The sequence below is a fragment of the Parasteatoda tepidariorum genome, chromosome 5, assembly GCF_043381705.1.
Source record: "Parasteatoda tepidariorum isolate YZ-2023 chromosome 5, CAS_Ptep_4.0, whole genome shotgun sequence".
In the NCBI taxonomy this organism is placed as follows: Eukaryota; Metazoa; Arthropoda; class Arachnida; order Araneae; family Theridiidae; genus Parasteatoda; species Parasteatoda tepidariorum.
The window spans coordinates 60,595,497-60,608,507 of record NC_092208.1 but is presented as its reverse complement, the minus strand read 5'-3'; the positions used below and the strand labels follow the sequence as shown (position 1 = coordinate 60,608,507).

The 13,011-nt window shown below is 29.2% G+C and overlaps 1 protein-coding gene across 2 annotated transcripts in view; it reads right to left on the bottom strand.

Annotated features, from left to right (window-relative positions):
- The window catches only part of LOC107442529 (nose resistant to fluoxetine protein 6), a 30,950-nt gene extending 17,939 nt beyond the window's left edge, over nt 1–13,011 (bottom strand). For both annotated transcript variants that reach the window (XM_016056116.3, XM_016056117.3), the window contains exons 1-6: nt 12,562–13,011; nt 8,142–8,314; nt 6,736–6,844; nt 6,496–6,598; nt 6,148–6,413; nt 3,785–3,958 (exon numbers count right to left, since the gene is read on the bottom strand). In XM_016056116.3, the coding sequence (XP_015911602.2) occupies nt 3,785–3,958; nt 6,148–6,413; nt 6,496–6,598; nt 6,736–6,844; nt 8,142–8,314; nt 12,562–12,871 (1,135 nt within the window). In that variant the 5' untranslated portion in view covers nt 12,872–13,011. The remainder of the gene's footprint in view (nt 1–3,784; nt 3,959–6,147; nt 6,414–6,495; nt 6,599–6,735; nt 6,845–8,141; nt 8,315–12,561) is intronic.

Here is a 13,011-nt window from a genome sequence, read left to right as displayed (position 1 = left end):
CATTTGTGATAAATCTTTACCTTTAAAACAACGAGGTTTCTTGGAGTGCCAAATGACAATGGGCTTTTCCTTTTCACCAGCAGCATTAGCACAAAAACACACAGTGAGCCTCTGTTTAGCTTGTTTTCCTCCTTTGGCCTCTTCTGCTTTCTCAACTAAACTTTTGGTAGGTATGGCACGGAAAAAAAGTCCTGTCTCATTTAAGTTATAAACATCACGATCTTCATAGCCTGCCAGAATGATTCGAAGCCTTGATTTCCAGTCTTGACACAAATCTTTATCAACATTAGCTGATTCACCGCATAATGTTTTAAAAACAATATTGTTTCTATTACAAAACTTATTTAACCATCCGTTGCTTGCACAAAAGTCTCCTACACCAAGTGATTCTGCATTCTGAATGGCTTTTTCTTTCACTAAAGTACCACTTAATGGAATGTTTTTAGTCCTAGCACATCTGAACCACTGAATTACAGCTTCATTTATATCACAGAACTTTTCATTTCTCTTTATCCCACGATTTTTAAAATCTTCATATTCTTTCAGTAAGCTATCTTTGTTTTTAACAACATTGTTTATTTGATTCTTGCTGCAATTAAACTGTGAAGCCAATTTTCTTGCAGATGTTCCTTGATCGTGATAATTAAGAACTTTGATTTTGTCACTCAAATCCAAATGTAATCTTTTGCTTGGTTTAGGTGCCATGATTTTTAATTTCACTTGTGCCTGAGCATAAAATTTCTAGTGTACGAAACTGTACTTCAATATGCCTTCACACTTATAGTAAATGAGGACTCTAGTTTCTTACTATCAAAAGAGTACAAAGGCTTAAACCTGTTATCCTTTGTGCACCCACAACTAAAGGTCAAGTTCCTCCCCCAATGCTCAAAATTTTTCAGCATAAAAGGGAAGTTGAAAGGTCAAACAGAGTGTGATGAACACCTGTTTTCTCACTTATGGAAAAGATTCTGAGTCTTCATTGTATTAAATCCTCCCCCTACCCCCCCTTCTTTCTTGAAAGTACAGGTGTTTGGTATTCCTGAACTCTTATCTTTTAGTTAAAGAATTGGACACACCTGCTTAGATTTATGGCCTTTATGAGAAGAAAAATGTAAAATAATGGCTTTTTCGAGAAATTTTGTTTTAAAAAAATGGCCTTTATTGGAGGTAGTCAGGAAAATGTGGCCCTCTAATGGGAGGAAAATTAACATTATGTCTATAGGGAAAATTTTCGTTCCTCAAAATATTGGCCCTTAATAGAGGTGGCCCTTAAGTAGAGGTGGCCTTTAGGAGAAGTTTCACTGTATTAATAATAATAGTAAGTAACAATTAAACATTATTTCCTGCGAGGAATTGAATTTGAAGAAGAGAATTTTATAATTGTGAGTGAAAATTTTTCAGCTCACCTAAAAAGTTCTCGAAATATGATGAAATACACAAAAAATAAAATTAACTTTAGAAAGTTCAAACTTTGGACCGCTTTCCTATAACCAGATTATTAGAAACATGTTTCCCAGATTTCGGTTACCCCCTATAATTTGAGGGTTAAGCATCCAAATTCAGGGAAAGTAAGTTTTTGCGTCTGATTTCGTAGTTTAAAATGTCATCCGAACTAATTAATTTGCATGATTGAGATGAGTTCCTCGGGCCATTAAGATTGATCCCTAATGCGTGAGAATCCAATCATTATAGATCAAAAGTTATTCATGGTAATTCGTTTTTCTTTTATTCACACCGTGCTTGTTATTTTGGTTCACAATATCACAATAGGTTAAATTGAAAATTGCAAGATTTTAAAATTTCTCTTAAGAAAGGAATAAAAAAAATCTTTAGGTTTCAATCATTCCAAGTATAGCTTGATTTTCTGAAAATGATTATTTCTTATTTTAAAGTGTTATAATTTTTCATAGTTTGTTAATACAAGCACAATACGCAAAAAAAGTAAATAGACCACGTTCTGATATAATGATCGGATCGCTTCATGTTATAGGATTCAGTCTTAATAGCTCGAGAGAATAGCCTCAAATGTACTATAATATATTAATACAGACAATATTTTAAGTTACGAAATCAGACACAAAAACGTACTTTTTATGAATAAACATACCTTTTTTTCTACAGATTTGATTTTCTGACTCGAAAATAATTGGGGGTAACGGCAATCTCGGAAATATACGATCCCAATAGTTTGGTCAACAAAGCGTTCCGAAGTTTGAGCCCCTTACTGTTAATTTTACTTTTTGAATATTTTCCCATATATCGAGAACTTTTTAAACAAATTGAAAAAATTTTGCGCATAATCATGAAATTCATTTCTCCAAAGATCCATGCAAAAAATAATTTTTAGTAAATATTTATTATTTTTTATTATTTTTTTATTACTTTATTTAATACTAGTCGAAAATATTTTGAATTGTAAGGCACACAATTTCTTACATCATTTTAAAGAACATAATTTTACATGTCAAAATACCAAATTTTAGCGCAATCGATTGAATAGTTCCTGAGAAATCGAATTTTAAAAAAGTCAAATATTTAAAATTCGATTTCTCAATAACTATTTCACCGATTTCACTTAAATTTTGTATTTTGCCATAGAAATTCACATTCTTTAAAATGATGTAAGAAATTCTATACCTTACTATTCAAAAAACAATTTCGACTGTGATTAAATATAAAATTATACATAATATTAAATTATTTAGTAAAAGTTACTTTTCGCATGGAATTATGTTTGGACAAGCAAATTTTCTTTTTTTGTTTTCAAAAATGTTTCAATTCGCTTAAGAAATTCTTGAGATATAGCGAAATAAGCAAAAAGTAAATTTGGCATCAAGAGTTCTAAATTTTGGATCGCTCTCCTCGTCAAACAAAAGAGACTACTTTGTTTCTCATATTGCGGCTTCTTCCATGTTTTAAGGGATCAGAAATCCATGACCCGTCAAAAACAAAATGTATTTGTTCAGAGAAAGTGCATTTTTGTATCTGATTTCGTAACTTAAATATCTTTTGCATTAGTTAATTAGCATATTTGAAGTGTCCTTTGAAGCGTTAAGATTGAGTCCTAGAACAGGAAGATCTGTTCATTAGATCAAAAGTTATTCAGGGTGGTCCGTTTATTTTCTTGGTCACTGCATTCCTAGCAGTGCGTTTTACAAGATTCTAGTAACTACTGTTTTCATAGAGCTCAAACAACCAACAATTCAAACTATTCTTAATTTAATTATCCAAAAATTCTACCCTTGCCGGCCCAGTGTGCCCAGTCTGGCAAAACTCAAACCAAAATTATTACGAACCACTAGAAATATAAAACCATTTGCGTATAAAATTCAAGCTTTTTTTAGCAACCACTATTCTTCAAACAACAATGAGCTAAAGTATGTCTCTTCACTCAAATTTCACTGTCTAAAATGTGCTACCTAACTAAAATTTTCAACTGGAATTTGCTCTTCTAGAAATGGTTATAGGAAAATAAATGTTTTCTTTCTTTCAAATAATATTATGTGTGATGCCGTTCTTAAGTGAATTAATATCAGAACCGAGTGGTAAGAGAGCTGACTTCAGATCAAAAAGGTCCTGGATTCGAATCCCGGACAAGGTTTGGATGTTCTTTCATTCTCTGTACTATCTGATCTTACCGTTGGCCCACCTAATATGGTGCCGCTGAAAGAGTGTCCCACAAATCTGTCCTACAGATACCTGAATGACGAGTGTCAATCGGGTGGCCATTGGAAAAAATATATCACGACTAAAAGTAAACAACAGATAAGATAAAGACACATACCAAAGATGCTTATGTTGTGTATATAGGTATGACCAAGTACAACCCAAGCCATGCTGATAAAGCGTATTCCATGAATGCAGGAGAAATGTTTTGTCGAACCTTTTACATCCAATACCTTCTCCGAGTTTGTAAACAAGCAAAAACATTTTAGTACTTTGGCCATTATTTCACAAACTGTTGAAACGGTAATATAAAAACACATGTTAGAAATAATAAAAAAATTATATACTACATATTTACATTTTTATGTTTTATTTATTTATAAAATATTAAGTGAAAATTGAAAAACAAATGCTAATTTTTGACTCAAGCAAATACACCGAAGAGCCATTACATTATGACCACCCTGCTAATAACATGTCATGTAGGACCACCTTTAGCCCTCAAAACTGCTAGCACCCGCCGTGGCATTGATTCCACAAGGTGTTGATAGGTAGTCTGAAGTATCTGGTATCAAGCGCTTACCAACTGGTCCTGCAATTCCCTCACATTGCGAGGGGGTAGCGTGGCAGCACGAATTTGGTTTTCCAAGTAGGACCACAAATGCTCTATTGGATTAAGGTCAGGTGAATTTGGGGGCCAAGACATGACTTGAAAGTCACTGGAATGTTCCTCGAACCAATCCATGACGATTCGACCCTTATGACATGGTGCATTATCCTGTTGGTAAACACCATCCCCCGCAGGAAAAACTGTTGCCATGAATGGGTGAACCTGGTCTGCAACTATGTTCAAGTAGCTTACAGACGTCAGGGATTGTTCGATGAGGATTATGGGTCCTAATGTGCCCAATGAAAACATTGTTCCTGGGCGAGAAACCATGAAAACCTGGGCGAGACAATTTTAATAGATGGAGGGTGGTCATAATGTAATGGCTCTTCGGTGTATAATAACGCCTTGAGATAATGTAAAAATTATAAACGTATTCATTTTTTAGTTTCATGGGTTGATAAATTGTTTATTTGTAAAAGAAATATAAAGAATTTCTTTTTAGTTTATTTTTTTTGATTCAAATGAAACAGATAATGAAATAAAATTAATAAATATATTTCTTAAGTAGGAGAAAAAAAAGAATAGAATAATTTTACGTTTGCCAAACCTTAAAAAAAAAGGCGCATCACTTTTGAAAGACATGGGATAAATTTTCGATGGTGAGAGAAGTCGGTCACTAAAATCATGCGTCATCCTTTTTTCTTTATTTGTTTGATAAAAATAAAATTGTTTCTTCCATTTTATTTTACTTGAAAAGCTTATTTTTTAAAAATTTTTCATTTCATTAGATTTCTTTTCAGTTCAGTTCAAACAATTGTAACTCATACAGGCATCAGACACACAGCACCAGCTATCTAGATTTGTAAGATATTGGTTGACGATAAAATTTATTAAGTATTTGGCAATGAAGTGACGAAAAATTCTACCTGGAATAAATTGTAACTTGCATCGTCATCAGTCACAGAGCTCTGGTTATATTTTTTGTCGAAAAGTTTTTTTAATCGAAAAGTAATCGAAATTTGGAATGCAAGATGAACCTCATAAAACCCAAAAGCGAATTTGAAAAGAAAAAAAAGTAGTAAAGATAATTTAGGTGAAAAAAAATTAAACATAATTAGAACTTTACTGCACACAAACTTTAAAAAAAAATTTTATTAATTTTTATTTTCAAATTTGTGTTTGTTAGTTAGTTTATGTAGAACGGTTCTCAAAATTACAATTCGGTACTTGAAACTATAGGAGAAGTCAAATTATTATGCCTAACCACGTGATTTAAATCAAATTTAATTGGATACTTGTAAGCAGCGTCACGCGTGTGCATCGAACCTGATTGGCTTCTGAATTGACAAATGCCAAGGTTTACCTGTGATGACTTCACTTGCAGATATCCAATTAGCGATAAAATTATTATGTGTAATTTTTGTCTGCATCATTCAAGAAACAATTATAACATCAGGCACAAAGTTTCATTTAATTAGCTAATCGGAAAGTGGTCAGAATTTAGTTGATTCTATTTGGCAAATAAATAGTACATTAAATTAGAATAGAAATATTAAAAGGACGATAAATTCTGCCTGTTTGTAATAGTCAACCATTCAAACTTGCATTTCCATTAGGCAGAGTTTTCCTATTGCATTTTTAATATTCTATTTTTGTCAAAAAGTGGTCGATATTTCGATTACAAAATTTCAATCAAAAAGACACGAAAGCGAATAAATAAAAATGACTTGAAAACAATTTAGGTGTAAAAGTGCTAAACAAAATTATATATTTACTGTAAAAAATTCGGAAATATTGTGAATTTTTCTACTTTATTTTATATTAAAGGCGCTTATTAAGTATTAGTTTATTAAGAACTAACATTTACTTACATTTTTGGATTTTAGTTGTATAAAAACATGATTTCCTTCTTTCTTCAAGATCTACTAAATTCAAATGTTGATCATATTCACACTCTTCACTTTCATTAACAATATTTGTCACCTCAGAGTTCCAAGATCCCAGAAGATTATTTAAATTCGGATTCTTTTTCGAAAATTTCAAAAAAGACAATTTTAGCACCGAAAATTGTCCATATTCTGCAATTGTGATAAAACTTCCAGCAATAACCAGTGACAAATATAGACATAGGAAAATGCTGAAAAGTAATTTAAAAGGTTTGAAGAATAAAAAATGTTATACGAATTTAAAAATTCAATCGATATTAGCTAAATACTCACAGAAACGTTGAAGTAGATGGGTTTGAAAATGTTTCTTCTTCTTTGCATTTCAAAGAGCTCAGATTTAGGAAACTTTCAAATTGCTTTAGAACTGGCACCCTGCCTTTGAAAATAAAATTGTCTCCTTTACACTAACAAATAAATTTGAAACTACTAAATATCTTAGAGGTAATTCCAAAATGTTGCTCATGGCAGAATGTCTGAAAGCGCTGGTTATTATGGTAATGAAATTAAACTTACGAAATATATCTATTAGATGTTGAATATTTTCATCAACACTCAATGCACTACAAGAACTAGGAAGACAAACTCCAGTTTTGATTGGAATGTTATGTAAAGGTACATGGAACTAAAGACAAAAAAGAAGTTTAATATGATATATTATTTTAGCTAAAAGTATAATTCTGATAACTAAAAATATAAATTTGTATGGTACGTCATAAGACTCCACATAATGAATATTTTTCATAATAGATATATTTTTATTATTTTTTACTATTTTTTTTTCTTCATTTTACATGAGAATTTTCCAGCATATCTATTATTTGATCAAAAACTTAAATCGCTAATAGACAAATTGGAAATAACAGTCGACATGCTTCAGGCTCTCAGAAACAGGAGCCCATTTTCAAATTTTTGAACTTTACAGACGGGAATGAGAAGAAACAATAAAAAAAAAAAGAACCTTTATTTCTTCTCATTCACGTTTGGCAAGTCTTGAAAATGGACGCCTGTTTTTGAGAGCTTAAAAAATGTCGAGTTTTATTTCCAATAGGTATATATTTTTGAACCAAATGAAATTTTTAATAAAGTAATATCTTATCGTTTCAGTTTCTTGGGATTATTTATCTAAAGCATGTCGAGTTATAAGAGAGAAAAAATGTTGTAAGAAAAGGAATCTTATAAGAGAAAAATATGTTTTCTTAATATAACTACACCAATTTAATTAGGTGATACAAATTTTTACGGTCATGAAATATCTATGTTATGAATTCTGTCGAATAGTGAAAAGAATTCATTGTTTTTCATTAAAAAAATTTAGGAATGCTTGCTAATTCAATTACTTGCAAAATTTACATTATTTTATAGATTTAAAAACTTATGGTCTAGGAAGAGAAATTAAGACTTATGGGAGCATAATTTAATATATTTTTTTAACAAAGCAGAGTGTATTCTACGGTAAACTGGACCGTGAGGACGTTCGTTTTGAAAATGAATAGTGATTGAGTGACTAGCAAGAGAATTAGTGAATGCGCGAATCAGGTTAGGTAATCGGCTACTCAGTCTGTGAGTAAATGTTTCATAAAGTTTTTATACCATAAAACTAATGGTAGTTGAGGCTTTTTGCTTTCATTTAAACAAAAAGCGATTACAATTATAACTCTTTCGCAATTCTAATTCATTTTAGTGAATACTGTTATTTTCTAATTCTTAAGATCAACTTTTTCTTTGAAGATTTTTAGCTGCCAATATATGAGATTTTGCTCTGTTCTTTCATTAGCATTCCAAAAACCCTAGCCCTTATTAAATATTACTACTGCAACTAACATTAATTTTTTTATTTAACCTTATCTTATTGCATTTTTGTTTGTACTGAAAGTTAGCTTGAACTAAATATATATTTTTCTATATAAAATGTGCCTTACAGTTGTGGGTGTTGTTATATTCCAGATTGCAACACAATACGTGCCATGAATACCTCCATTCAAGTCATTATTTGACCTCGGCATCTGGACATCCACGCACTCTTGATATTTCCCCATCCATAAAAAGTTTCCCAATAAAGCTCCACTTGGCATTTTACCGATGGCATCCAACACTAAAGATAAAAATATTAATCACAAAAATTTTATTAACTATTAAGTAGATGGTACAGTAATATACATTTATAGCTACTTACGTATTATCCTGTCGACCATTTTCGCTAACATAGCGCCGTAGTCATTTCAATATTTTCTAAATTTATTTTTACACGGTAATTGATCATAGAGAAATAGACAAAATACAAATACTACTTATTGTATGCAAAAAACTAGGAAATATTTAAATTTGAACCACATCTAAATTTGTTTTCAGATTTAGTGAAAATGGTAGAAGGGATATTACGTAAGTATCCATTTTTGTAGCTATTGCTCCCGAATATTTTGATTAATTTATACAGGTAGATTACCTAGTCTACAATCGCATTTTTGAGGACTACAACATTTTTCATCTTATTTCAAAAATAATAATAAATATGCAATTAATATGCGTTTGTTGATTTACTTCAGATTATGTATTTTAAGTACACGAAAGGCATTTTTGCACAAAATAGTATTCAAAGCTGATAATATTCTAATATGTTTCAAATCTGAGAATTAATACAAGAATTATTGAACAATGAACACCAGTATTTAAGCAATAAATCAAAGCATCAATTGAACTAACTCAAACAAGATTTGAACCTAAAGTAAAGTCAACTAAATACACTATCAACAGCATCAAAAATGGCATAGAGAACGTAAAATAAATAACGATATTAGTTGCCAGTTCCAACACCGCTTGCTTTATAGTATAGAAATGGGTAAGTACAAAGTATTCTTTTTGTTAGTTTTAAAACTGATACTTATACAACTAAGTATCAGTTACAAAAACCTGATCCTTCAAGTAACAGGTACATATATTAATTTAGATCTTAAATATAAGTGGGGGTGAAAAAAATAATACTTAAAACTTTTATTCCTTTAATTATAGCTAAAAGCTTACATTGAATTTATGAAGATCTTGAACTTTTATTCATTAAAATTGCTCATTTAAAAATAATTTTGGTCATAAGCAAAACAAAAGTTCATTTAAATCGAATATAAAATTACAAGTATTTTGTTTAAAAAAAATAATATTTAACATGGGCTCATTATTGTTTCTTTATATTAAGCCTTAAAAACATAGTAAATCCACGAAACTATATAGGACAAAACTATCACTAGTTCATACATTAATAACAACTGTATAATGAACTAAATTTTATAGTAAACAAAATATTTTAAAGATTATTTATATCGTCCTCTCCTGCCAATTTAATTCGCAAAAAAAAACTATAACTGTTTCAACTCACGTAGAAATGTTTTGGGATTCAAATTGAAATTAAGATAATTTTTTTAAGGAAAAAATTCTTATTAATTTAACACATTAAACAAAGCAAGTGGTTCGTAATTTTTGCCAAAATATTAAAAAAAGCAGAAAATTATCGTAAAAACAAACATTTAAAAATAATTATAATAATTAATTTTACAATAAATATTTTCGGAAATTAACAAAGTTCAATGGAACACATGTTTATGAACGCAATTAAAAAACAATTATTTAAAATAATAATCGGTTATTGAATAAATAAGGAAATTCCAGGCACATAATTCTACATAGGTTAACATGGAGGGAAGAGAATCCCTTTTTCGTTTGAAAGTGACTCTTATTTAAGAATAAATCATAAGATAAGAACATAAGATAAGATAATTTCCCTGTTTAAGTAACTAATTAATATTTTTTGTTTAATTTTAATCAATGAAATGTACTTTTACTAAATTTAGTTGTCAAATTGTAAATTTGTAAATAATTTTCCTAAGATTTAAGCTTGAAATGTTTTAAAAATATTTACAGCCTTAAAATTTAAAATTAGGTAATTAAGTTCAATACAACATATGTTTTATGAATGCATTTAAGCAAACAATATCAATTAATTATACAGGCATATAATTATCCGTAGGTTAACATGGAGGAAAGAGAATTCGTTTTTTTTGTTTGAAAGGTACTCTTATTTAAGAATAAATCATAAGATAAGATAATTTCCTTATTTAAGTAACTAATTAATATTTTCTGTTTCACTTTAACTTAATTAAATTTTTTTCACTGAATTTAGTTGTCAAATTTTAATTTGTTAATATCTTTTTGAGACTTGACTTTGAAAAAGTTTTACAAGTATTTACAGCCTTAGAATTTAAAATTAGGTAACTAAGTTCAATAGAACAAAAAAAAATTTCAAATATTAATTAGTTATTGAATAAATAAGAAAACTCATGACATATAATTCCTGACAGAAAATTTTATTCTGCAATTTTTAAGGTGAAAATAATTTAACAGTTTTAAAAAAGCAATCAGCAATCATATTAGTAAACAAAAAGAATAATTTCAATATTAAACACATCATTATAAATTAATTTTAGGAATAAATGACAGTCAAGCCTCTTCTTGGGTTATTTCTTAAACAAATAAAAGTTATGCACACCTGTCCTTGCATTATCAAGTTTCCTAAAGACAATAATTTGAGGCTAAGAACTTGCGTGATAATTGGCATCAGATTTGAGAATGATAAAATCAAAATTCCGACTACTGGCTGCAGGTTTTAAATAAACTGAATCCCTAGTTATAGAAACACCATAAAATAAAATAGCAACTATCGTTTTGACAAAGAATAGAAATATTTGAATACAATAGATTAATTTAAATAGCAACCGGATGGTCATCGCTCAATCGTGAAGAAAAAAATGAAGTGCAAAATCATTAAACCTTATGTGAAGAAGATCTTTTTTTCTTTGACTTGGCCATACTGGAGTGTGAGATTTTTTTGGTTGCTTTTATAATGTTATTGAATAGGTTTCGTTTAATTTTGAGTTCTTTTGCGTTAAGTTCTTATGGCACATCAACTCCAAACCCTTATAGCAGAATTTATGGAGTAAATCGGCAGCACTCTCATCATATTATACGAATTTGTCTGTGATTTCCATTTCAACGTAGTCTAACAGAAATGATTATTGTAAAAATTCCCCATGATCTAACATATTCGTATAAGATATTTATAAATTATGAATTTTATGTTGCTTAAATTTTACATAAAGTATATGTAATGATATTTAAAAAAGTGAGGAATAAATTTTTATACAATAAAAATCTACAATCGAGTTAATTTTTTTTTTCCTTTTTGTTCCTTGTGGGTTTATTATAACTTTGCTTGATAACTTTAATTCTGAATAAATTAAGAAATTTTTAAAAAGTAATTTCTTCCAACATTTTTTTTAAATCTGAGTTTAAAAATCGTCTGCAGATATTGTAGTATTCTGCAGCTCCTGCTGCCGTACTGTAGCGTTTCAATATTTAACGCAATCTGTTCCATTATGACCCAGAGCCGCATTATATATTTGAATAAAATAAGATTAATGCCGAAAAACAACGTAATCAGTCTAAAGGAAAAATTAAGACGCATATAATAATTAATAAATAATAATGCACACAGCTAATAATTAAATATTATATACTTCATTTTGGTTCTAAGAAGTATTAATAACAATAGTTGTTTACAGTATCAAAACAACTATTTCTTTTTAATTGGTTTTTCCATATTTTTATGCCACTTATTTCAGCAAAATCTAGCTATTTCTTCTGCATTTCATTTTCACTGAAATGAAATTTGGAAATTATTGTTCTTATTTTAATAGTTAAATCATGTGATACCATTTTAGGATTCGAAATTATTCACACCTTTCTGTATGAAATAACGATAAAGTAAGTTTTATTTTTTTGTTAATTTACTGCAAAATATTTCAATAAATCATCAAATTTGTTTATTTAAATTTTATTTTTTTCGCTACATTAAATGCTAAATAAAACAATAATTAAAATATTTCTTGCTCTGAACTTTTTAAATTATTATTATTTAACTCACTTCAAATAATCTTGTTCTTAAAAAGATTAAATAAACGTTTTCTACTTTAAAACAAGGAGAACTATAGCATTAAATGTGAAATTAGAAATGACAAACTGAAAAATAATGCAGGAATTTAAATCTAAAGAAAGAAAAAGAGTAACATAGCAAGATGTTTTATTGCTTTCAAATTAACGACACAGTAATTAAATGAAACTTTCAGACAACAGAATTTTAGTTTTTAGTGAATACATATAGGAAAAAAGCACGAACATTTAATTTCATTTAATTTAAAAAATATATCCATTTTCTTAACAGTGAAATTTATATATTTATTGTTTTTAAAGATGTAAAACACTCAATGAATTAGAATTCAGAAAAAAAACACTTACTTTGAATTGACCAGTTTGAGTTTAAATGTTGAATCATATACTTAATATCTTCAAAACATTTAATCTCAGCAGCCGTCCACAACTTTCTAACAAATCCAAGATAATCAACATTTGATACATTCACGGAACGACTGGATTTTTTATTAGTAATTTCCTCCAACACATGTGGGGACACACTGTTATTTTTGTAAAATTCATACCTCTGTGTGATTTTTTCCAAAAAATTTATGAAATTGTGGTTGGATATAGTAGCGTTATTGGTTACGACAAACATACACGAGATTAAAATACACGTGTTTAAGAAGTTCATTATAAATTTAGTTAGGTCGCGTGAGATGAAAAATCATTTCCCTTGAATTATCTGAGAGATAAGATAGAGAAGATTCGAACATATCCGAAAGTCATCGAACAGCAACCACGGACAAAAAGCTCCTCACTAACAGGGGAAAG